The sequence below is a fragment of the Anser cygnoides genome, chromosome 1 (assembly GCF_040182565.1).
Source record: "Anser cygnoides isolate HZ-2024a breed goose chromosome 1, Taihu_goose_T2T_genome, whole genome shotgun sequence".
In the NCBI taxonomy this organism is placed as follows: domain Eukaryota; kingdom Metazoa; phylum Chordata; class Aves; order Anseriformes; family Anatidae; genus Anser; species Anser cygnoides.
In genome coordinates, this window is record NC_089873.1 from 129023779 (window position 1) to 129048842 (window position 25064).

The 25064-nt window shown below is 40.8% G+C and overlaps 1 protein-coding gene across 6 annotated transcripts in view; it reads left to right on the top strand.

Moving 5' to 3' along the window:
- Positions 1-498: 498 nt before the first annotated feature.
- The window catches only part of ADGRG2 (adhesion G protein-coupled receptor G2), a 62532-nt gene continuing 37966 nt past the window's right edge, over positions 499-25064 (top strand). For 4 of the 6 annotated variants that reach the window (XM_013183970.3, XM_013183973.3, XM_013183975.3 and 1 more), the window contains exons 1-3: positions 929-1119; positions 13360-13478; positions 19007-19624. In XM_013183970.3, the coding sequence (XP_013039424.3) occupies positions 1004-1119; positions 13360-13478; positions 19007-19624 (853 nt within the window). In that variant the 5' untranslated portion in view covers positions 929-1003. Of the gene's footprint in view, positions 717-924; positions 1120-13359; positions 13479-19006; positions 19625-25064 lie in introns of those variants that run through there. The other 2 variants (XM_048066813.2, XM_013183977.3) reach the window with 2 other exon arrangements.

The window sequence follows — 25064 nt, forward strand, 5'->3', positions numbered from 1 at the left end:
GTAGATGTTGTCCCTTTCTTTTCCTCAGTAACACTGAATAAGAACTTGTTGCCTAAAGCTCCAGCCTTTCCCTAAAAACGTGCAGTGCGAGCCAGGCTTTTCTCCGTGATGCCCACTGCCAGGACTAGAGGCAACGGGCACGAACTCAAGCAACATGAAATTTCTTCTTAAAAAAACAGTTTTACAATGAGAGGGGTCGGGAAAAAAAAAAAAAAAAGAAAGAAACAAGTCACTGTGAATGCTGCCTTTTCACCATGTGCTTCACCCCAAAAATAAGAAGAGGGAAGAGGAGCGCCACAGCTAACGCCGCTGCCCACCGGGGAACGTGGCGCAGTTTAACCTGAGGGGCAAGCTATGTCCTCCCCTCACGGGGCTGGCTGTGGAGCCGCGCCGTATCCCCGCCACCTCCCCTGAGCTACGTGCCGTGCCGGGCCGTGCCGGGCCGGGCTCCCCGGCTCCCTCCCGGCCTCTCTCAGCACCTCCCTCGCCTGCCTCCGCCCCCCGGCCGCGTCCAGCGGCTGCCCCAAGCTGCCGGGGCCGGCCGCGGCGCCTCTAGCGCCGGGAGCCGAGCGGGCAGGGCGGCGGCGCTGCGCGGCGGGACGGGACGGGACGGGACACCACAGGACGGGGCACCAGAGGACGGGGCACCAGAGGACGGGACACCACACCACAGGACGACACGACACGGGACGGGACGGGCGGTCGCCCGGGGCCAGGTGAGCTCGGCTCGGCTCGGCTGCTCGGGGCGAGGCGGGACCGGCAGAGCGGCGGCTGCGAGGGTGGGGGTCGCGCCGCCCTGAGGGGGACGGGTTGGGGTCATTGGGGGAGCACTGGGGGCCATTTGGGGATCGTTGGGGGCCATTTGGGGATCGTTGGGGGCCATTTGGGAAACGTTGTGGGACATTTGGGGAGCGTTGGGGCCACTGGGAACGTTTGGGGAACGTTGGGAGTCGTTGGGGCCGTGAGGGTGCGGGGAGGGTTCGGGTTAGCAGGTGGTGGCAGGATGGCTCCCGCCTGCTCCCCAGCCCAAAATTTAACGCACCGAAGAGATCGGTGGAGATGGAGACCGGCGATGCATTCGCGTGAGCCCCAAAGCCGGTCATTTGGGCTGGCACCTCGGTAGGGTTTGAGTGTGGTTTGTGGTAAAGAGCCCCCCTAAGGGGCTGCGTTTCTAGGCTGGGTCGCGCTTTCAGAGGCACCTGTGGTGCACAACAGCCCTTTTTTAGCTCTTTTTTTTTGCCCATTTAGACTGGCTGAGTGAGGAATGATCAGTGTGCTGGTAGCGTCCTTTCCTGGCTGCATCGGTTTTCACTTTGCTTTGCGAACATATAGGTTTTGTCACTCATGGGCGGTGTTTATAACAGCACCAAAGGCTGCTGCTTTTACCGCCTGATTGCTTTTCATTGATTTACGTGAAGGCGCTGAAGAAGTGTTTGTAAACTAATTCACTAGCCCTCTGATGGCATGCCCGTCCAGCAAATCAAAAGTGTGATTGAGCAAGCCTGGGCTCGTCTGGACTTAGGTTGGATCAGTAATAGTCATGCTGAAGACATGGTAGAATGAGCTTCCACGCGGGCCAGAGGAGAGTTTACAACCTTTGGCATGCAGGTTTAAGTGTTATTCAGCCCCAAGGCAAATTACGTGGGTCTTTAGCTCTGTCACTTGTGCGGATTGTTGGCATTGCACATCTCTACTCAAAGTACGTTTCATCCTTTTGCTGGCATAGGCTAACAGTGTACATCATCATTACAAGACAGCTGCTCAAGTTGATCTTCCTGTTCTTAAGCTTTCAATTTATGGCTTCAGCCATTTCTTCCTGAAGATGGAAAGTATACTTCTGTAAATGTCCACATGAGTGGAATGAGCAGGATTTGGTCCTCTGGGGGGTGACCTGGAAATGTGTTTGTTGAATTAAACTAAAGAACAGGAAACATCTCTCTGCTTAGGAGGGTCTCTAAGTGCTTGTCTTCACTGAGGAAGCATGCATAACTTGTCAATAAAAGCAAACTCAAACGTGAAATGCTTTGAAAGAAGATGCAGGACAGAAATTGGGTGTAAAGGGTTTCTGCTCAGACATGAAGTAGTGCCGCTGCAATTTTCAACTTATACTACAAGTTAGTAGTATTATTTCTACAGTGGCAGTCAAAAATCAAGCAAACTAATGCTAGTAGTATCTTAGTTTTACTTTAATGTCTTAAGGTAATTCCACAGATCAGATGGTATTTGTGAGCAAGATTTTTCTTCTCTTCAGTGCCATCCAAATTTAATGTTAAACCTGTATTCCTAATATATCAACAGAAATTGTCTGTAATTAGAGCCAGTTGGAGAGAAACAAAGGACTAAATTCTAATTCTCAAGTTAATTGCTCAGTTTATACAGTTAGGGCAGTGAATACTTTTAGTCAGGTCATCCACTAATAACAGTAGAGTATTGGTGGATTCAGGAAAGATTTGGACTCCATGAGAGAATAACTGTCGTTAAATTTTGACAGTTTTTAGTTCTAAATATGTAATATGATCAGTGCCCTTGACAAACAGAGCATGACTTTAAAACCAATTGCTATGTGTGAGTTTTGAATTTTATATTTTCAATGGAATACTAGATTAGTTAATTGAAGGCCAAAATCAGGATAGATGATAGAATTAGTCTCAATGACTTCAACTGAAGAATTGGAATGAATAGGGCATGCTATATTTGGCCTGAGCTGTGAGCTTTCTGATAAATGGTAAGTCCAGTAGTTTTGTTATGGCTAGGTGCAATTAAAAGCTTTGCTGTTTTCTCAGATGTGTGGATTTATTTGTTTTAGAATAGTTCTGTTGGAAGGGACCTTCCGAAATCAACTAGTCTGATCACTTCAGGGCTGACCAGCAGTTAGGGCACATCACTGAGGGCATTGCCCAAATGCCCCTTGAGCACTGACGGGCACGGGGCAGCACCCAGCTCCCCAGGAAGCCTGTTGCGGTGTGTGACCGCCCTCACGGCAAAGAAACGTTTCCTGATGCCCGGCCTGAACTCCCCGGCGCAGCTCTGTGCTGTGCCCGTGCCCTGCCAGCGGGTCCCAGGAGCGGAGGCCGGCACCTCCCCCTGCGCTTCCCCTCCTCGGGAGGCTGCGGAGAGCAGCGAGGTCGCCTCTGGGCCTCCTCTCCTCCAGGCTGGGCAGCCCAAGTGTCCCCAGCCTCCCCTCACAGCACATGCCTTCCAGCCCTGCCGCCAGCTGTGCTGGCCTCCTCTGGGTGCTTTCAGGGACCTCAGCAGCCTTTCTGTGCTGCGGAGCCCAGAACTGCACACAGTACTCGGGGTGAGGCCTCACCAACACTGAATACAGCAGGAGAATCACTACTTTTGACCGGCTGGCTGTGCTGTGTGTAATGCACCCCAAAATGGGGTTTGCCCTCTGGCTGCCCAGGCACACTGCTGGCTCATGTTGATTTAGAGAATAGTAATTTGTTGCAGAACACTGGTGGGTACTACTCATCTTGTGAACAAGAAGAGAGTGAAGTGAAACATTTCAGGTTTATCAGATAGGTGCTCATGACTATGCAGGTCTTATTCTTTCCAGTGATACGTTCCTGGTGGAATTGCAGTTTGGAAAGGATCTGTATTTGCTGTGTGAAAAGACAGACTTATATAAATTATATGGTAATTAGTAGGAATCAATTGCTTAGGAGTCTTGCATTCCTTTTGTGCCAAAATATATTTGAAATTTATTGTTGTTCAGGGTGGATAAAGAACCCTTTGTAGTTGCCATTAAGTCAAAGACCCAAAAAAAGGGATCTCAGCCTCCTACCTGCATGAGTCACATGGATCTGTCTCCAGCTGTGACTTGAACACGGTGTATATGCTACAGGTGTGCAAGCTCTGAGTGTTACTTACATCGGCCTCAGGACAGTTTCATTTCAGGTAATATGTAGTGGAACTAACACAAGATTTTGCAAGTGTATGTGGTAGCTTAAGTTCCAGCCTCAGTCTTTTCTGTTTTCCTCTTATCCATGGGTGGTAGAGCCTAGAAATCAGTTTGCTGTTTGATGTAGCAGCTGTTTTTCAGCCAGTGCCTTATTAACGCAGTGGTTCTTGTTCTTCCATTCTAGGTTCCCTTCTGCAGACTGTTGAAATAGTGTTCTCAATATATCACAGAGAAAAAAGAAACTAGTTTGGGACACAATTTACATATTTTTATTCGTTTTAACAGAAAAATGTAGAAAGTCAGTTATACTAGATGAGACAACGTATGGAAAAGAAATAGCTTATGAAGTTCTCTGATCTGTTTAAAATACTTTTTCACTCCATAGAATTTAGAGAAAATTATTAGAATTTATCACATTATTTCTGTTTTCTGAAGTTTGCATGAGTATGTCTGTTGATGCCTTAGTTGCCAGAAGAGAACAGCCACTTGCAACGGAAGCATTGTATATGTTCTCATTTATGGCATTCCTTAAAAGAGTCATTGAAGATTTAAGGCCAGAAGATACGTCAGTAGGTTTGCCAGAAGCTGTCACGTTTGACAAGATAAGAGACATTCAGAAACAGTACAAGTAGTGAGAAAATGAGCAGTGTAGGTGTTCTGATTATAGAAACGTTATTGTGCACGTGTTACAAAACCCAACATCTTTTTCCTGATGTTTTAGTGTTTTAGATGTTCTCTTAAAAATCTCTTTTATACTTTTAGAGAATAAATCACTGTGGTTGTCTGGATTTATTAGACTTCTGGGCATGCCTGATTGTGAAAGTTGCCAAGTTCCACATTTAATTTTTGACTTCCCCACCAGACTTTGAATATCTTTGTTTCTTTTGCACCAAATTAATTATATGGACATAAGTTGACTGAATGGGTTTCTGATAATACACTACAATACATCAAGTTTTGAAGTCTAGGGGACTTTGTTCCTTCATTACTTATTCATAGCATAGTCCAAGTACTCATATAACTTGAATTTAAAATTGCATTTTTTTTCTTATCTGTGTTTCAGCAAGTCAGCATTGTGGTTAGGGTGGTTTATTTGTGAGAAGGCTAATCGCATTTTTATAGAAGTGGTGACGGTGAAAGAAGCCATGTGGAGTGTACAAAAGTAAATTTTCGAAGCTGATATGTAAGTGGGGGCTGAAGACAGAAACGGTGCTGGTTTAAATCATTTTGAAGTCTCTTTGAAATCAAAAACTTCTGTTGTCTGACTGCTTTCAAGTCTTCAGGAGTTGATTAGTATTGGCTAACTTGTATCAGCTGTATTGGCCTAACCTGGGCTCCAGTCTGAACTTGGCCTCCCTTTTGTTCCTGAAGGGAACAATCACAGGGCTCTGAGCTCTCTAGACTTACATGGTACCCTAAGGAGGAGCCTGAGGTGTTCTGGCTTAACCCCATTTCATAGAATCTCTTGATAGAGGACCCCAAAATATTTACCCCACGTGAAGAAAGAGGTGCCAAAGTTCCTTGTGCTGCACAGGGTACTGATGCCATAGTCCTAAGCAGAGTTGTAGTAGGGCTCTGGAAGATACTTGCTTCAGTGCATCCATCTTTAAGAAATGTTGAGCTTTGTCTTTGGTACAAACAATGCATTTTGGCCATTGAGCTGTTGATTAAAACAGGCTGAGAATGGCTATTTATTTTAGGAAAAATAAAAGCATAAAAGAAAATAAGAAACAACACAAAGCAGAATAAAACAAACAAAAAAAGAACAAAAACCCTTCACCAAGTATTGTGCTCCTTAGCTTCCAAAGAGATTTTAACAGCTCCAATGGCATGATCCAAGAGGCCTGTTAAGTCAATAAAGTAAAGTTCAGGATGAAATCACAATCTCATTTCTTTATTGGACTTTTTTTGAGGGGTGATGCTGTTGTGCAGGCCAGTAGAACATGGCAAGGAGAGTAAGGAAGGAAAGTGTGTAAACTCAGCAGAAACAACTGTTTCATTTCTTTTCCCCCACTTACAGTTATCTGAAAGAAGCTTTCAGGTTTCATTTTCTAAGAGTATGAAAGTTGAAAGCATGAGCTGAAGAGTCATCTTCCTGTCATCCCTGGCCCTCACTTGACTCCTTACGGTCTGCTTGCTTTGTTCAGTGGCTTGAATATTCCGGCTTTAGAAAAGTCTTTGTCCTTCCCTCTTTTCCTTCCATCAAATTCAAGTCCTGTTACTGAATATGAAGGTTTTGCAAAACTATATTTGTCTTGTTTTCAATGCCGAGATCTTTGTACACTCTTCCTCATCCCTTTTACCTGCGTGGCTCAGAGTGTATCTCTAGCATTCCTTTGATCTTTTTCTGTGTGCCAATTTAAACATAGCCTTGTAATTTTTTTACAACTTTTCTAGCCTGCTTTGTTGTACTTTCAGTCTTTTACTCTGCAGAACACTTTTTTTTTTTTCCCATGAAACCTATATACTGTACTCCATACTGCAATGTATTACTAATGAAATGTAAACTTAACTTGCCTGTAGTTGAAGTAACCGGACCTGTGACAAATTAACTACTTTATTACATCTCTGCTTGTCATACTTCATCCGTACTTTGTAAACTCTTTGAAGTAGAAACCTGCTTAGGTATTGTCACTGAAGGGCTTTTTCGTTTGCTCTAGTAGGTTTAATAGACTGCATGGATAATACTGTTCTCTTGAGGGAGTACACAATGTAGAAGAGGATTTCCTGGAGAGTGCAGAACTTTTATATGAGCTAGAAAGAGGCCTCTTGCATATCTGCAGGATATGAGGAAATGAAACATTGCCACACTGGGTAAGAGAGAGCAACGCAGTTGCTTGAAGTTGTCCCCTGATCCATTTTTGCACTATATACGATGAGACAAGTTAATGTAAGAGACAATTAAGGACCTAAAATGCTTTATGGCACTGAGTGCCATCATGGAGAGCCATCCATAGGGTGTTACACTCATGAATCCACTTATAAAAAATGTAATGATTAAGCTTACACTTTTACACAAGTATAAGGGGAGAACTCTGAGTGTAACTGGGGGCAGACTTTGGCTTACACAGCTTTGTATTTGTAAAATAAATAAATAAATAAAATCTTTCTAATACCAATATCCTGCAGTAGTGCAAAGACTAAATAAAAGAGTGGATTTCTCCAAGAGTTTTTCCTCCCATGTATTTCTGTTAAGAAGTGAACTAATGAGTTACAAGTTTTACAGAGGACCAGTGTGTGTAACCAAACAGTTTGCTGCGCTCTGTAAGCCAACTTATGAAAAAGTAAAAGATTAAATACATTTGAAAGTAGTAAAGATTTGTGTCATGAGGACTCGTTTGGAGATTCCTTGAGCTGTCTCTTCTCATTACCATTGCAGTTTTAGAAAAAGCTGATGTTCTGAACAAAGCGTTTGGATTTCATAGAACACAATATGCCTGATTTTATAGCCTTTTGTAAATACTGAAGAGAATTAGTTGAAAACAAACTATTGTCAGACAGTAATAATCCTATTACTGTCTTCTGGAAAAATGCATTTAAAAAAAAAAAAAAAGCAAACACCTGGAACTACATTTTTAAATCAATGGTACTACTTCTGCTCCTAAGTTGGTGGATGCTATATGTGCCAAAATTCACAGTGACATAAGACTTTCCAACATAGCGTCCTCCCTATTACATCTAACTTGCCTCTGCCAAAATTCAAAAATAACATAGAAACTTTACTACATTTTGGTTCCAGTCTGGAAAGTATAAGGGGTTGATGGAAGAAGTCTGTAGTCTTCTGTTTCTGAAAGTAATTAAAGGCACTAAGAAGTTCTCAGACCTGGGTAATATGAAGTTTCTTTGGCTCTTTTCTGCCTTTTATCACCTGGTAAAGATTTGAATAATGCAGACTGTCAAAACAACAGGCAGAATATTAACATTGATTATTAGTGTATCACAGAATGGTTTGGGTTGGAAGGGACCTTAAAGACCACCTAATTCCAACCCCCCTGCCCTGGGCAGGGACACCTCCCACCAGACCAGGCTGCCCAAAGCCCCATCCAGCCTGGCCTTGAACACCTCCAGGGATGGGGCATCCACAGCTTCTCTGGGCATCCTCTTCCAGTGCCTCACCACCCTCTGAGGGAAGAATTTCTTATATCTAATGTAAACCTACCCTCTTTAATTTAAAGCCGTTACTCCTTGTCCTATCCCTACACTCCTTGACACAGAGTCCCTCCCCAGCTTTCCTGTAGCCCCCTTTAGGCACTGGAAGGCCGCTGTAAGGCCTTTCTGGAGCCTTCGCTTCTCCAGGCTGAACAACCTCAATTCTTTCAGCCTCCTCCTCAACAGAAATTTCTATTCGGTAAATTCATTTTTTTAAAATCCAAGATCTTAATAGAAGGTATCTATGAAAGTAGGCAAATTGGGCCCCAGTGACTATGGATGATATAAGTGTGATTTGAACAAAACAGCCTGAGGTAGGCAGCCTAGTCCGAAGTAAATGACTGATTGCTTTGGGCTATAATTTCCAACATGAGTTTTTGTTACCAACAGTTTATGCATTGGCTGTGAGAACCTGCTCTGGCTAAAGCTCAGCACGAGAGAACTAACAGTTTATTACATTTTAACAACTCCCAGTAAATAGATGTATTCATCAAGCAGTGTAAAATGTGAATGTCATTTTCAAAAGCTGGTTTAACGAAGTACAATACGGCACAGGCAGCTGTATTTTCGTGGCTTTAAGCCTACTGAAAACCTAACACAAGGCAAGAAGTGGCTGAAGGAAGGCTGGGTATCCCGACAGGTCGCTTGGAAAGGAGCCCAAGTTTCTCCTGCTGCACGCTGAGTGGAGCTGCGCCAGGCAGCCACCCTGGAGGCTGGTTGCAGAGGCTCGGCCCCCATCTCCTCTGCCTTCCCGCTGGGCTCGCAGTACTCGCCTGCTTTCCTGGGGCACCTCTGAGCCCTCTTCGAGGTGCGTGCCTGTGACCGACTGGCGAGCTGAAGTGCTTGAAAAACATCAACTACAAGTAATGCTCCCTACCTTTCAGAGATACAAAGCTGGGTACAGCAGAGTAATGCCTTATGCGTCTTGGTTTTAGCAATTTTCTTTGCCTGCTCTTAGTTTAAGTTAAGTTGCCCTTAGCTTACTGACCTTCATGGCCCCATTTTGCCTGTCCTTCTGCAGCAGGCTCCCTGACACAGTGTTTGTCCTGCTCAGTCTGTTAGATTTCAGTAGCATCTCCTGCAGAAACTGTGCTCCTTAGGCAGGCAAAACTCCCATCATGTTGAAGGACAGTTCCATCAGAAAACTAATAAAATAGCATGGCATAAGGCAGCTAACAGGAATGGTAAGAATACAGACTCCTCTGTAGACATCTTGCTGGCTGTTTCCAGTAACCTCTTTAAGTTCTGGAGAATGTGATGTTAATGCAGAACTACAACTTGTAACACAACATGCATAACAACCCTCTAATTTTTCAAAGTGTGTTTACTCATTTATTTTTAGGAAAGTTCCTCCAATTCTGGTGTCACTTTCAAATTAATGACAAGCTATGATAAGTAGTCTGAAACCTGGGTACCAAGGCTACAAGCCTGTCGCTGGTCAAAATACAGAACCTTTAATGGAGAGGAAACAGGATAGAACAGATTTATGCCTCAGTTCTTATTTCCTGCTTTCTGAATTTCTGCAAGTCATTGAATATTCTCTTCTACTTCAGGCAGTTAGCTCCTTGTAAATAAAAGTTGCTTAGTTGTTGTTTGAGAATAGCAAGTGAGAAAGTTATGACAACCAGAAGGTTATGACAACATCTTTACCTGTGGTCTGTGTGTAGAATTCTTTCCCACACGTGGGTGGTTCAGTAGTTACACCCAGGAGCTGTTGCACTTGATTAGATTTGCTTGATTTCCAAGTGAAAATTTTTCTTCCTGCTGCAAAAACTAGGCAGATTCATGCTGGGCTTACTGAGTCATACTCTATCAATCTATTGTAATGAACAATGAAATTGTTTGGTTATACGAATGAATGAAAGATTTCACTTACACCTGTCTATAATGTTCACAAATGTATATTTACAATGAAATTACTTTTTAGAATTAATAAGAGAAGATCTTTAGAATCCCTGTACAAAGAGGGGATGCAAATAGGTTTAATAGAAACATGATGTCCAAACATTTTTGAATGTATTGCATGATCTTCATTTCAATAGATGTGGTGAAATCATATTTCACATCTTGCTTTAAAAAAAAAATCTCAAAGCGAGTAGGATCTTTTTCTTTGATAGTGTATGAACAAGATTGTTGCAAAAAAGAAAGAAGCACTAATGTCATTTCCTAACTTTTTTTGTAGTAATTTTCATTAGACAGTGGAACGAATAATGAGCTAGCACAAATGCTGAAGGTCTTGCAAAACGTCAACCAAGCGGTGACCATGTCAGGATTTCTCTTTACATATTTATTCACTTTGCTCCTATCTGGCTTTTATAGCTTTCCCTGAGAACATTAATTTGCATTCATAACTTTGAATAGCTTCAGAATTCTTGATATATATGTATTCTGTCAACAAGAAGCTGTGCCTCTGTCCTCATTTATCTTTGCCAGGCCCATCTCAGGAAGTGAGAACAGTGTCCAGAAAAAATAAACCCAACAAGGGGGATAAAAATCTAAATGTGCGGAAAGTATTTATTACATCCTTTCATTTAATCACTGGACAAATATTAGCAAAGTTCACTGTGGGATGCCTGAGTTAGAGTAAGGTCTGTTCAAACTCCTAAGGGCTATGGAGCACTCAGGGCAGATATGGAATTAGAAGCAGGGATTTCTTGGCTCCTACCCTCAAATTTGGATGCTTAAAATGCAGTTGTCCTATGTAGTGGGTGAGGCACTAATGGGATTGTCTAAGGTCTGCCAGACCAAACAGAGGGCGTGCTTGATGGCGTGGGAGTAAACCTTTGTCCTAGTCATCTAATTTCATGTACATCTCTTTGCAGACCTGAGGCTTGAGGAAGAAAAGAGGTGCAGAGACTGTAGTGGCATTCTGAATCAGGATTATGTGGGACACGGGGCAAGAGCTTTGCTTCGGTACTTACCAGCACCAGTGACTAATCTCGTAGGTGCTGAATATTATACACTGAGTATTTTTGGGCTCTGCAATCAGTAAATTAAGTAGCAGAATTACACTAATTATCCTTAAAACCTGATGATAAAAAATGTCATGCTTTAACATTTGTAGGTTTCAAGTGTTTTTGACTGACAACTTCAATGATGGTCCACCAACGATACAATTTACGAGTGTTGAAAGAAATGCACAACCAAAAGCTGTGTTTGCTTTCTCTGTTTACTCCCGCTTCCAATTCTCAACTCAAATTAGGTCACTTCCAAGCAAAGCCAAGCTGCCCATCTATCCCTTCACTTTACGGGGAAATCTCTTCTGTAGTACGGTAACTATCTGTTCATGGTGATATGGTAGGACAACAAACTAAACACCAATTCTAGTGTCCCTTGTTTCTACTACTGAGAAATGAAGAATTGCAATGTGAATGGGACAGAAGAGCTTTATTAATAGGTGATGTTTAGGTGTTCAGGACAAGGTGAAGACTGGTTTGGGAAATGCCTGATAGGATATGTTTCCTGCGAATCTTTAGAAAGCCAGTTGGCCTCTGAAGTTTCTTGTTTTTCTTGTTTGTTTGTTTTTGTCTGGTTTGGTCGATTCCTGCATAGGATTGTGTACATTAGCTGTGTCCATTATTTTAGCATACCACATGTTTTCTCTCAGTTTTAGTATGCTTGATCTTTGTTTTCCTTTTATCAAGAGCCTTTCTTCCTGCTTATTAACATCTGCAGCACCCATGCAAATATCATTCATGGTATTGCCACAATTTGACTTATTTCCTTAGAGTATTTCAGTTTTAAGTGTGGCATCCAGCATCTGCAAAATGGAAACATTATGGTCACCATCTAGATCAGTCTGCTTCAATCCAATCAGTATGGTCTTATTTTTCTGCTAGAAATATCACATACTGTGTAACTGGTGGAAATACTGGCTGGCAATAATGTTGCACAGTTCTAATTTTTATAAAGCCTTTACTTTGTTTTCTGTGCTATGCTGTTATATTTGTGTAATTTATTTGCATGTAATTTTAATCAATTTCCAAAGTGTTGATTACCTAGCAATTTCACTCACTCATTTATTTCTCAGTTTATTCCCAAGGCACTTTACTTGGAGTGTTCAGCCCATAGTAACCATTTTAGGCTAATAAATATTTACATTCATATGAAAGCTTGCAAAAAAATCATTTTAGCTCCAACCTTAGCATAAATTTACAACACCTGAAGGAATTCACAGTTTACGGTTCCCAAAAAGAAAGAAACCTGTTGAAGCCTGATGTAGCATGTACAAAAGTGCAGTAAAGCTTGCAGGTAGTATGACTGCAAACTTTTTTCAGTGCTAATCAATACACTCATAAATCCACTAAACTCGCGATGGCCAAGTTAAACTTCTGGTGTCATGCAGAATGCTCTGATCTTCCATAAAGCTGATACATCAAAGATATGTAATAAATATATAAAGTTTACTGCCTTGCATTTATCTTAAGAATCAACTATTGCATCACTTGTACTATGAATCTCTAAAATTCTTCATTAAAGAGCTAATGCATTCAAAAACCACACGAATGTTTCACTTAATGGTTCTTTCAGCATGCGAAATATCCAGAAAATGTACCTTTTTTGCAAGGATCTGATTAAAAATGTATCATTTCATAGAGTGTTGTATCTTATAGTAGGAGGCAGGTTCAGCACCATGTCCCACTGCTCACCTGAGGCAGGCATCACTTGGAAGAGATGTGGAGGAATCGGGTTTTGACGATACACTCCAGGAACTCTCTGCACGCAGTGACTTGTGACATTTTTAATTTTTTTGAGCTTTGCAGTAACTTTTTACTTCGAGAATGAGATGAGGATTGGGAATCAAATTCTTGTGTATTCCTTAGGGATTCACACTTTTGCTATTAAAGTGTCAGATGATAGAACCTGTGGGTGGGGAACCAAAGACATGCTTTCCATATACTTTTTGAGATTAACAAAGCTTTTGGAAAAGCTCCTCAGGCTATTTCTTGTGTGTTTGTTTTGTTTTGTTTTGTTTGTGTTTTTTGTTTTTTTGCTTTTCAAATGTTGAAAGCATTACTTGTGGAAGGACTCATGGTTGTGATCTGATGTATTTGAGATTCTTCAGAGAATTAGAGCTTGAGTGTTTTGTTTTGTTTTTTTCCTCCAGCAAGCAGCTATTTCATTCTTGGTGACTTGCCAGTACTCTACAGAGTGTTTGTGAATTTGTGTGCAATATATACCCAATGGTATAACAGCGCTGAAAAGGTTGCACTCCTGGGTTGGAAACCAGGAATCATTCATCATACTTGCACACCTATGTTTTTTGTAGTCACTATGCTTTATTTATTTATTTTTTTTTCTTCTAGAATGGTTGCCTGGGGAAAACAGCACTGCTGTGTTGGCAGAATACAGCACATTTTATTGAGATTCAGGATTGCTCTAGCAGTCCTTTTACTTCATTTGTTCCTGGCTACAGCAGGCAAAGGTAAGACACATTTTTCCTGATCCATCTAGTGTTGGTATTCCAAATGAGCAATGTTAGTCTTGGTGAGTGGGACTTTTGGATATATTCTGAACAGGCAAGTTTCTGCTCTGTTGAAATCAAAGGGAATAATTGTCATAAACAAGAACTAAAACAGTGCTCGCTTTGGATATACAAACCCTAAGTTCACAGTATTTGTTTTCACAAAAATTCATCAGTAGTAACTTATTTTGGTCTATGGATGAGGAAAGAATATAAATACAATACATGGTAACAAGACAAATTACTTTCCTGCAATTTTTTGAAATGGAATTGTTACCATTACAGAGCCTCTCTTAAATCTTTTATACTTCTCTTTCACGAACATGTCAAGATCCTTTTAGATTCACTGTACATAGTGCAGATATGAACATAAACAAGCTTCCACATTGTTTCTGACAGTGGATCTGAATATGGCTATGGAAAAGATAACAAGGTCCAAAACATGTAACAGAAATGATGTATTCAAATTTGACCGTGTATGCTTTTTATATAATAGTAAATGAAAAATAAATACTTCTTCAAATTTACCGTGTATGCTTTGTATATAACAGTAAATGAAAAATAAATAGTTCTTGTCATTTCTAGTAGGAATTGAATAACTGGTATGGTGATGTTTGTGTATGAGGTACAGTAGAAGCAGCAAATCTGTGTTCTGTTTATTGTTGTTCTTTAAGCTGGCAGGTGCAAGTCTCACCACTCTGAACCTCAACCGATACAGAAAACAGTGCATGTCATTTGTAAAACTTCTTGCATTGATAGTGTTTAATGCATTAATTGTGCTAGTGTTGGGCATGGAATATTACAAAATTAGAGGAGATTTTTGTCCCTTACTTAACGATTAGTTTTAGAGCTGCCTCCTGTGTTGTGCATGTTATCGTACACTAGAAGGTTGGAGTTTCTAGCAGTTCAACCACTAGCTTTGAGGAAGCAAGCAAAGAGGGAATTTGTCTTTCACCTAGGCGTGATTTGCCAGACAGTAATCCTTCAAGAAGACCTAAACTGATACAAGGGTTTATTTATGGTTCCATACTCTTGTTTGTTGTTTTGTTTTGTTTTTAGGCTGTTAGCATTGTCAGCTGCATCTTTATTCAGTTCTTTTCTCAACTAAGGTGACAAAGTACGTTTGTGTTCTCCAGGAAATACGAAGAGGGAAGAACTGCCTGTGTTCTCTCTGATGTATAGGACACTGGATAATATGATGTAGTTTATCCCCATATATACAACTATATACAACTGTGAATGAAAAGGAGGGACAAAATTTGTTTTGAGGAAACAGATGTTAGCTTTGGATTTCCAAGATGTTTAGCAGAATCAAATGACCCATATGTAGAAAATTTAGTTTTAAACTTATTATTAAGAACAGTTATCAGCTCTAGATGGAATACATTAGGATTTTTATGATGTCATTTTAATGGACTGTAACAAGCCAAATGTGTTACAGGTGGCAAACACATGTACAGATATTAATGGATATTGTTACTGGTTAAAAGCCAGATTATGCATTTGCATAAACACATGGCTGTTTAGATTGAAGGGAAGACGCAACTGAACTAATGCTCAATTATACTTATATAGTAGCTGTTAGTAATGTAAGGAAAACAGTTGTTTTCTTTACATTAAAAAAATAGTTATATAAAAACCTATAAAAAAATAGTTGTTAATGTACTGAAAGAATCCTACAGATCTAACTCTTACTAGCTATGGTTGACCATTTCTTCTAGAGATAGCAGTTATTACAACCTGTTAAAGGTGAAATGCAACAATTTGCATTTCTGAAAGAGGTTAAGTGTGTGAGTACAAATTGCAATGAAATGTCAGACCCCAGTTCCTACTGAATGGAGTTTCCTTGACTCCATCTGGTGGTTTGTGCTTATTTTTCTTAATCTGGAGATGTTTGGAACGTTCTTTCTCCCATGCGATGTTTTCTGTGCAGTGGTGATAAAGGTACATTCGACGGGCAGGTTTCCGAACATGATTTGTATTGTCTGGACCCACAGGAACTAATTGTAAGCTCAGAACGCCCCTGGCAAAGGACAGCCAATTCCAGCTCCTCGCTTCGTGGGTCAAGGGTGGGCCACAGCCCAAAAGTACCAGAGAAAATAAACGATCATTAACAGAACTTCCAGGGCTTTGAAGTAATGTTATCTTCTTCTTGTACTGCATCCACCCACATATCTAACAGACCTAGCTAAGATGATGTTGATAATTAATTTCTAACTAATTTAGTGCTGTGCTGTGTGTTCCATTTGGACCACTGAAATGCATTTGCTGATTGTGGTTATGATCTTTTACGTGCTTTTTCAGCGTTCTTTGGATAGACTGTCCACACGAAGTTTTTCAAGCCTTTCCTCTAACAATTCAAACAAGATTAGTATCAGTTCTCTAGCTTTGGCACCACTTCTTGGCACTTTTTTTTTTTTTTACGAACTGTTTGGTACAAAGTGGTCCAGACATCCCAGTTTCTTAAATGCTTTAAATAGTGAAAGGTAGACCTCTCTAAGTAAACTCTTTTGTTCATTTAAACTAATTCATCAGGCCTTGCGTACTGATTGACGACAGTCTTCCTGAACGACACAAAGCAGTGTAGGAGAATCATCAGCAGGATTGATCTCATTTTGCTCCGTTTCTGTTGGTTACCTGCAAGTTCACGTCCTCTTTGAAGCCTCACGTGTCTCCAAACTGCTTGCGTATGTCTGGCTTGCACTTTGGCTCCCTTGACAACTTCATAGTGCAAGCACCTGTAAAGAATGTAGTATGATTTTGCAGCCCTGTAATTAATTCACTGTTTTCACTTAAACCCTGATTTAATGCCTAACATGAAATCAAGCCTCTCTCAGAATTTGTTCACTTCCAAAATCAGGTCTGCTGTTGATATCTCAAGTTTTGATTAGCATTTCTGCTCAGAAATGGACTTACAGTTTTTGAAAGATAAAGGGATCCTGGATTGTTAACAGTGACTTCAGTTTTTGAAGCTGTGTCAGGAGACTTCCTTCACCAGTCACTCTGGCCATCTTTGTATATTCAACATTGCTTACAGGAATTTTGGAGGGCATTTGATTCATGCAAATAAATTGCTGACATACGCACTATGAGGAACAGCAGCTGCATAAAACCTTTCAAAACCTCCACCTTAAAACCTTCCTACTTATAAGTGAAAAAGTTAAGCAATTATTTTTCTTTAGGGGGCCTATGTCACAAGTGTTAGCATATGACCATGCATCTAGGTCTCTGCTTCCTTTATATAGTCAGTTTCATCATGATCTGTCCAAACTGGAAAGTAAAAGATTGATTTTAATTGCAGTCAGCCTTTTACTAAAAAGGGTACATTTGAGTCTGTATCCAAAAAACTCTACTTCTGGGACTCTTTTCCCCACCCAATCTCCCTCACCCCAGCTTTTAAGTCACATTTTAAAAACCAGTTTTCCATGCTGAACTGTTCTTTGCTGAGCATACCAGATTTTGCCTGATGCACTCTGACAAATGGCCAAAGTGAATGAGTGAATTCATGCTTTAGGGTGCGGTGGAGGGGGTAAGTAGTTCTATTGCTTGCTGTTAGAACAAGTGTGTTTCACTTATCCATTGCCAGGATGTGTGGAACAATGCTAAGTATAATCTCACCATTAAAAATCCACTCTCCAATAGTTAGGAATTTCACCTCATTTGGCCTGAACCCTCAGGGTTCTTCAGGTCCGCTTGGTCTCTAGCCTTGCATGGCACTACCATGATGTATGCTGAACTTTAGGAATGATTCAGGGTTGTGAAAGATGCCTACAAGCTTCTGCTAATTAACGTCACAAAGGGAATCCCCGAGCTCTAGTGTGCCACAAGAGCAGTTATCAGTGACTTTCCATGAAAATGGATCAACAGATATTGTGTTTCAAACTTTTTCTGGTAGCTTGTATCTATCAAGCTGGACTTGCCACTATTAGGAACATTTTCCTGGTTTTGATTGCTATTGAAAAAGAAGTTTGACAGCCCCAGGGTCGAGGGACAAAATTTGAGCAAATTCCTGGTTCAGAATTGGCCTGAGGAAAGCTGGCAGGCTGAGATGATCAGAGAAGAGCAGGCAGTGACCCTGACAGCTAGCTAGGACTATGAATGGGACACTTCTTGAAAAGAAAACCTGGATCCCAATTGCCTCAAGGTTTGTCTTTTCACAGGGGAGCTAATGAAAAAAACTTTGTATATTGACCGAGCTTACTCTGCTATCCAAGCCTGACCAATCATGATTACTCACATACCTTTTCTGGAGGGTACATAAAATCTCTGCGTATATTGATAAATGAATGCCTTCCTAAAGCTATCAGTAATGCATTCTTTTATACCACTTGAGCATCTACCACGCTATTTGGTTTTCCCATAATTCCATTACACGTCCCACGGGAGGGTTTTTTTGTTTGGATTCATTTTATTGCTGATGGGTGCACAATAAAGCAAGCAATCATGATAATGATTGTATAGCTGGAATGTGCATTTTTTCAAAAATGAAGAGTCAGTCCCCACTCCAGAGAGCTTACATCTACAGCCACAAAAGCCTGTACTTACCTGTAGTGGGACAAAGGAGGAAACGAGGCATCAACAAGAGCTTAACAATTAAGATCAGGTTCTAGTAGTTCAGGTGTTCCACGGCACTGCTTGTTTTACCAGTGTTGACATAGCCTGACACTTTGCTTTCACCAGTAAATTCTGTAAATTCTAATTCTATTCTTTCACCAGTAAATTCTGCACCTAAAATTCTGTTTATTTTCACGGTTAAACTCCAGGTTGCCATCTCTGCCTAAGCAGATGTGGGATTCTTAGGCTGGATGTCTCTGCAAGTAAATGCTCTGTTAGAGAACTGGGAGTGGGGGCTGGATGGGATTAAATTTAAAATAAAGCAGTGACTCCAAACCACATTTCCTGAAATTTACCCAAGCTCATTCTCTTCTTAGAGTATGGCTATTTTCTACCTTTCCTGCTGAAGCTGTGCCAATATCTCAGGGTGGTTTTTGTTTGTTTGTTTGTTTGTTTTTAAAGCATGAAGGAGCACAACATTTTTCAGAAAAGCAGTGTGCAAGTCTGGGAGACGAGAAGGCAGTAAGGCTTATAGTCCCTTCTTCTAGCTCTGTGTCTATGTTTTATCCAGTGTCTATTAAATGCAAAATACCTGTGTGATCTTGGCAATAGGAACCAGAACGCGATTCTGTCTTTGCCTCCTGCTTGTAGTTTGAGTGCCTTGTTAGGGAGCTACATGATCGTACTTCATCTCGTGCATGAGTTTTATCTCAAAGCCTTCTTGAGCAGCTAGGATTGATTAACTGCCTCCAAATTTGTTGCTTCCCTACTGCCAAAAAATAACTTACAAGAAGGATATGAAGTTGTTTGATAATATGTGATTTGAAAACTCTTAGGTAAATACCTAGGAAAGGTACTACATGATTGAATAACATTCATATAGAAGATCCTTTTGAAAAAGAAGTAATTTTACAAATCACCTTTTCTTTATTTAGATCACGAGGATTTCCTAGGACGATACAAAGCAGTCTTTAAGACCGAATGTGAAGATCCTTGGATTATGTCACCAAGAATTTCTCTGCTTTCCTTGAAAGAATTCACTGTCTGTGTGCACCTCAAGCTAAATTCCTTGAGTAGTCCCTGGACAGCATATGTGTACAATCAAGAAACACCTAACAGCAATCTCTCTGCAAATAAGTATGATCTTGGACTTACCGGAGATAATGGTAAATTGGGGATATGGTTGTTTGGAAATCAAATAAATATGACAGCAGTGCTCCATGAAAATACCTGGCATCAAATATGTACCCAGTGGAAAAGTGAAGACGAGGAGGTGAAGTTATTCATAAATGGAACAAAAAAAGGAAACAAAAAACTACCTGGAAAAATGTATCTCCCTGGAAAAGGGCAGTTTTTACTTGGCTGTGCAAGGCTGCCAGGTACAGCGACGTCACCTAACCTGGGTATGGCTGGGGAGCTGTACATGTTCAGAATGTGGGATAAAGCAAATATAAAACTTGCCAAGGACTGCAGAGATGGTAGTGTTGTGCGCTGGAGAAAGGAGGATTGGGTCTATAATAAGACAATAGAAGAGGATAACTCTTTGCCGTGTGGTAAGTACCATCACGCCTGTTTTTAAAATAGTTTTTGTAAAAAGTTTATCTCAATGTTTCTAATATTTCTATTCCGTGTTTTGCAAAGTCTTTGTCCACTGGTAATTTCTAACTAAATGCTTAAAAAAAACGTGGGGATCTGCAGCTCTCGACAGCTTTTGTACAGATTTAGACGGTTGCTGTCATGCTTTTTGAAGACTTTCAACTTCCTCCAACGTTTGTGTCTGTCTGCTATCCATGTAATGGCAATGAGAGCAGGATGCATCCAACTGAAACTCCATGGAGTATTAGGGCTTTCTGTCAATGCCATCTTAATTCATTCATACACCTTCTGTTCTGGGAATAAATACAGAGGGGAAGCATTGCTTGTCCTCATTTTGCACATTTGCAGGGTGAGGACTTCAACGAGTGCAAATTTTCACTTCTTCATTGGCACATGGTATGGTCTACATCTTTAAAGTTTATTGGAGGCTCCGATTTCTACTTGTTTCTGTATCAGTGATGTCTTCCTTTATTAAAATGACCAAATGGTTTCTCATACCATTCTCAAAAGTCCTCTCTGGCCTGAAAAAGAACCATGAAAACCTTTAAAACAAAACAAAATTTTACTGTCAGAGAAATTGAGTTTTAATAGACTTGAAATGGAGTAAAAGCAAGAGAATAGTCTTCTTTCTAGCTTTTGCTATCCTTTCTATTGATATAAAAGACAAACTTAAGTCAAGTTTGGGTAGGATCCCGTTTATCAACTACAGTAAATGGTATTACCCCCAAGGCCTTCAGAGTTTTTAATGTGATTAGTTCACTTGATTCCTAAAACTCTTACATAGCATAGGTGCTTCAGTCAGACTGTGGCACCAGTTTTAGTCTTCATCATCTCTGTCCTTACAAACTGTACCTACCCATCTTGTGAAAACCAACAAATACTATTTAACTATGTAATATTAAAATCACTCCCTGACTGGGTATATTTCAATTGTTGTAGGAAGGGCATTAAAATAGGGTGTGCAGACTTCTTTTTCTGGGAGAGAAAGAAAACCCTCAGACAAACCAGGCCCCACGGTGGATGCCTTTAACATCGGGTCACGTAACGAATGAAATGCTTCCGCTGGACTTCTGCACATCTTCTCTGTTGGGTTATGTGATTTGAGAGAGGAACTGAAGAAAGGATGTCTGTCTTTTGCTCTCATCTTATTGTGTTTGGAGGAATGCAGCCCAAGGACTGAGAGGGAGAACATTCTGGCTGCCAGACAAAAAGGCTGGTACGAGGAAGGTTTGAGAGAGATCCTTCCAGATAGCAGACTAAATCCTGGTCAGAGTGGTGCGTCTGGTTACTTTTCACTGAGGCACAGAAAGGGCAAACTTCTTGCTTCCGGTTCTAGCAAATTCTGCCCCGAATGCAGAGCATCCTTGACCATCTCAGGACATCTAGGTTAGGCAACATCCAGCCCCAGCCACAAATGCTTAGTGATTTTAGAATAAGTCATTTCTCGGGTTGTGGAATCCTTTGTCTAACTGCTGGAGCTCTCTAGTGACTGCGTAAGGTTTCCAAAGCTCTTGTTGCCTAGCCAAACTGAACTTCAATTCTGCTGGCAGAGGTCTGTTTCAGTACAAGAGGCAATCTCTGCTGCCAAATTTAAGTTATCTCCTCTAGGTAACTTGGAAGAATAACAGCTTTTCAAATAAAAGTTCACTGGATTTTTTTTTTTAACAGTGTATTTGCCTGTTGTCAGGAATAGATGCATTTTTGCCGATTGCCTCCCCTCCCTCCAGAAAAAGTCAGCCTGTAAAAGGCACATACTTAGTAAATATCAGTACAACGGTTAAACAAAAAAGAAATATTGACAGGAGGAGTCTATAATAGTGTAAGGCAACTTGAATTGATGGTCCTAGTAGGTCCAATCCTTACAATTGGATTACTTTCTAAAAGTTCTTCGGTCTTCCTGTGTAAAAATTAACTGGTTTGTGGGACTTGTCTGCTGTTGTTAAAACAGCAGGACTAAGAATAGTAAGTATTCTGGAAGATCTAATTTTGCAGCTGCAAAGAACATAACTGGCAAGGGCTGTGCTTCCTGTGTAGACAGACGAAGTGAAAAGGAAGTGATTGATTGCAGTCATAATTGTGCCAGAGGACAAGTTTCAGAATTTTGTCATGATCCAGTGGGCTTTTTGTGCCTACATAAAGCAACAGTTGTCAATGTTACCATGTCAAGGGTTACGATGATTTCTGTGATTTCTCAAGATCTTCGTGCAGTGTGAGCCATTATCTACTTGGTGTCTCATAAGCACTGACTCACTCCATTAATAAGTTTAGATTTACCTAGTGTCACATTATTAGCTTATGTTTCTTTACCTCCTTTTTTTCTGCCTTTCCTTTTGTTGACTCTGTATACCTTTTTCTTTCGGTCTTATGTATTTTTGTAATAATTATTCAGAGTACCAAGAATTTGCCTAGCTTCTTCTTATCCATGTTAGGTCTTAGAAGGACCAGAGTCCTGATTCTGGTAAGATTTACGCACATGATTAACGCTCAAAAGACATGCTGAACTTTAGCAAAGTACCTTGCTTTCCAAAAGTGGATGGATTACCTTTGCAGTGGCCATGCATTTTACACGTCTGAAGATCTGCAAGAAAGGACATACCTGAATGCTTCCTGGTTTGTGATGAGGGCCGATCACGTTTCTTGGATTAATGGAGCCAGCAATAGAAAACTCTTAGGTTGGAGTTAAAGCTGCAACTCTTGCTTCTTCCAGAAGTCCTAAGACCAAGAGGGGTCACTTCTGCTTGGTGTTCAGCCTTTGCAAGCTGAGCAGGTGTAAGTACTTCATGGAGGGCCAAAGAGGGAGGTGCTCGCTGTTCCACATGCCAAATTTGGAAAATAATTTATCTTATTACTTGATTAATAATACCTGTTTAGCTACAGACCTTAATGTGGACAACGTGAGTGATAACACGAGAGTCTCTCCATAATCCAAGAAAAAAAGGGTACTAAGAAATATAAAGCTCTGGGTGATTTAGGATGACATAGGAAAATGGGTGAGTTTAAAACGCTAAATGCTTGCAAAGAAATTTTCGTCATTTGTGAGCAACAATTGTTGGTGTCATTTTTTGCATGGGATATTTGCAACTCACCTTTAGTAGTAACTTGACAACTGGAAGAAGTTTACTGTTTAAACATTAATCATTTCAGTTACATATTAAACAGTAACATTCTTAACCCAAATATAAATATCCAAACTGTTACACTGTGTATTTATGCAAGGAGCACAGAGATGACAGGGTATCTTTTACAGACTTCAAGGAATAAATGAGATACACGACTTGGGGCGTAATTAAAAGTAGCGTCACTGGAGGTGAAGCCGTCACCTCATTTGTGGGATCGGTGCCCTAATATTTAACAGGATTCCAAGGTCTATTGCCTTTGGTTGCATTTTTTGCATAAATACAATTCAGTGTTGGATTGCGACATTTTAATTTTTCTAAACTGCCCTACCCAACCTTCAAGATTAAGGTGGTGTTCCTTTTTTTCCATGTGTCCTTTTTACTCCCCATGTGGATGAACCTGTTACTGATGTTGCTGGAGGAGGTTTCCAGGCTTGTGGGAACAAAGTAATATTGATGGGAAGTCGCCGGAGCCCCATGTGACTCTTTTGCCCTTGAATGCTCAAGGGTGAGGAAAATTTCAGCGTGAGCTACAGCTCTGGTTTGGAGGCATGAGCAATAGGAGGTGTGACTTAGGCTCATGTAATCCCTTTTAAAGATTTTGTGAACTGTTTATGTTTCTGATGACAGAATCAGCTTTCCAGGAAGCCAGGCTGGAGTCCCAGGGCTTTACCTGCTCAGGCAGAAGGTTGAAATGTAGCTGCCGCTTGTCTAGTCTGCATTGCAGCCTGTTGGGTACCAAACTTCGGGCTGTATTGCTGTGTTCACTGAGTGGGTTATGAAAGCTGGAGGTTAAAAAAAGAAATTATTTGCCCCAGTACCATTTTCTTTTTAGAACTGTAAGGACACAGTGCTATAGAAATCTCTAGAAGCTCTTGAAGGAAGTAAATAGATGTGACGGGGAAAAATACATAACTCTGGAGTGCCTGTTTGATGAGTCATGTACAGCTCTACTTTGTACCTATTAACAGAATGCATGTTTGACCTTCCATTTCTTTGTTTTCACTGGCTCTGTCTTCTGCGGTACCAAAGAAATATTTTTTTGGAAATCAGCCTACAAGGGAAGAGGTGACTTGATTCACCTTAGCCTCTGATGTACATCTTTAAACAAACAGAGCTTGATAAAACCTGTATTGGTAAGCAAATTTCCAAAATAACTTGTTTAGCATCAAAACTGAGTTAAAAATAGCGCACCTAAATTTTCTGTTAAGGTTTCTTAAAATGAACTGGCCAAAGTGACAGTGTGAACAAGCACTTTCACTGTTCCCTTCGCTTCTGTCCGACCAGCAGTGATAACCCATCATTTCTTCCATACTGCCACCTCTGAGAGTCAGAGAGACCTTACCTCATGAGAGGCATAGCATGTGGAATTAAGATCGCCTTTAGTTTTATCCTATAGGCATGTCTCAAAATCTACTTTGCACAGAAAGTCAATAGGGGTCAATATGTCTACAGTGGAATGACTGGGGAAGATTTTTACATGCTGCTGTTACTGATGCCTTGCACGATAGGATGATTCATTTGGCGGAGTTCATCAAATGTTAATGGGACCCAATCTCTTAATAGAAAGCAGAGATTTAATTTGAAGATGAGAATGGTGTGTACTACTCTGGGTGCACATAGATGGGTAAATTGGTAAATAGATGGATTGTAGAACATCAGCACTTTGACGTTTTGCTGGTCAAACTTCTCAGTTTTGTTCTTGAGCAAGTTCACGAGGGGCATTTCCACACCGCTGTATCTTAGTAACACTGAATACAAATGGAGGGTAATTGCTGCACGGTGCTGGTGACTAATGCCGTACGTACTGAGAGCTGTTGCCTATGAGAATGTTTAGAAGAGGGTTTGGAAAGGATTAAAAATAGAGCATGGAATTCACTTTTCCTTGTACAATGTCTTAAATTACTTTTTTTTTGAGCCAGAAGGGGATCCGATATATCTGTTCAAAACAAAAACTTTAATTTTGGCTTTCCCATTTCTGATCGGAATTTGCAATGCAAATCGTTTTCCCTGCCTGAATCAATGGAATCTTTTAGTGGAAAAACTTTCAGCACTAAGTTTGATACCACTTCTTGTTTCAAGAATCTAATTTTTTCTAATTCCTGGTATCTTTGTGTGTATTTGTAAGTCAAAACTGATTGTCTCAGAAATACATAGTCTTGGTCATCTAATGCCATTCTGTGGTGTCAGCCTGGGGAGACGTTACTGCTTAGCCACCAAGGTGCCCCATGGTGCCTTTCCATTCACATTCTGCTTGTGATCTCCTTGTGAGATCTGACAT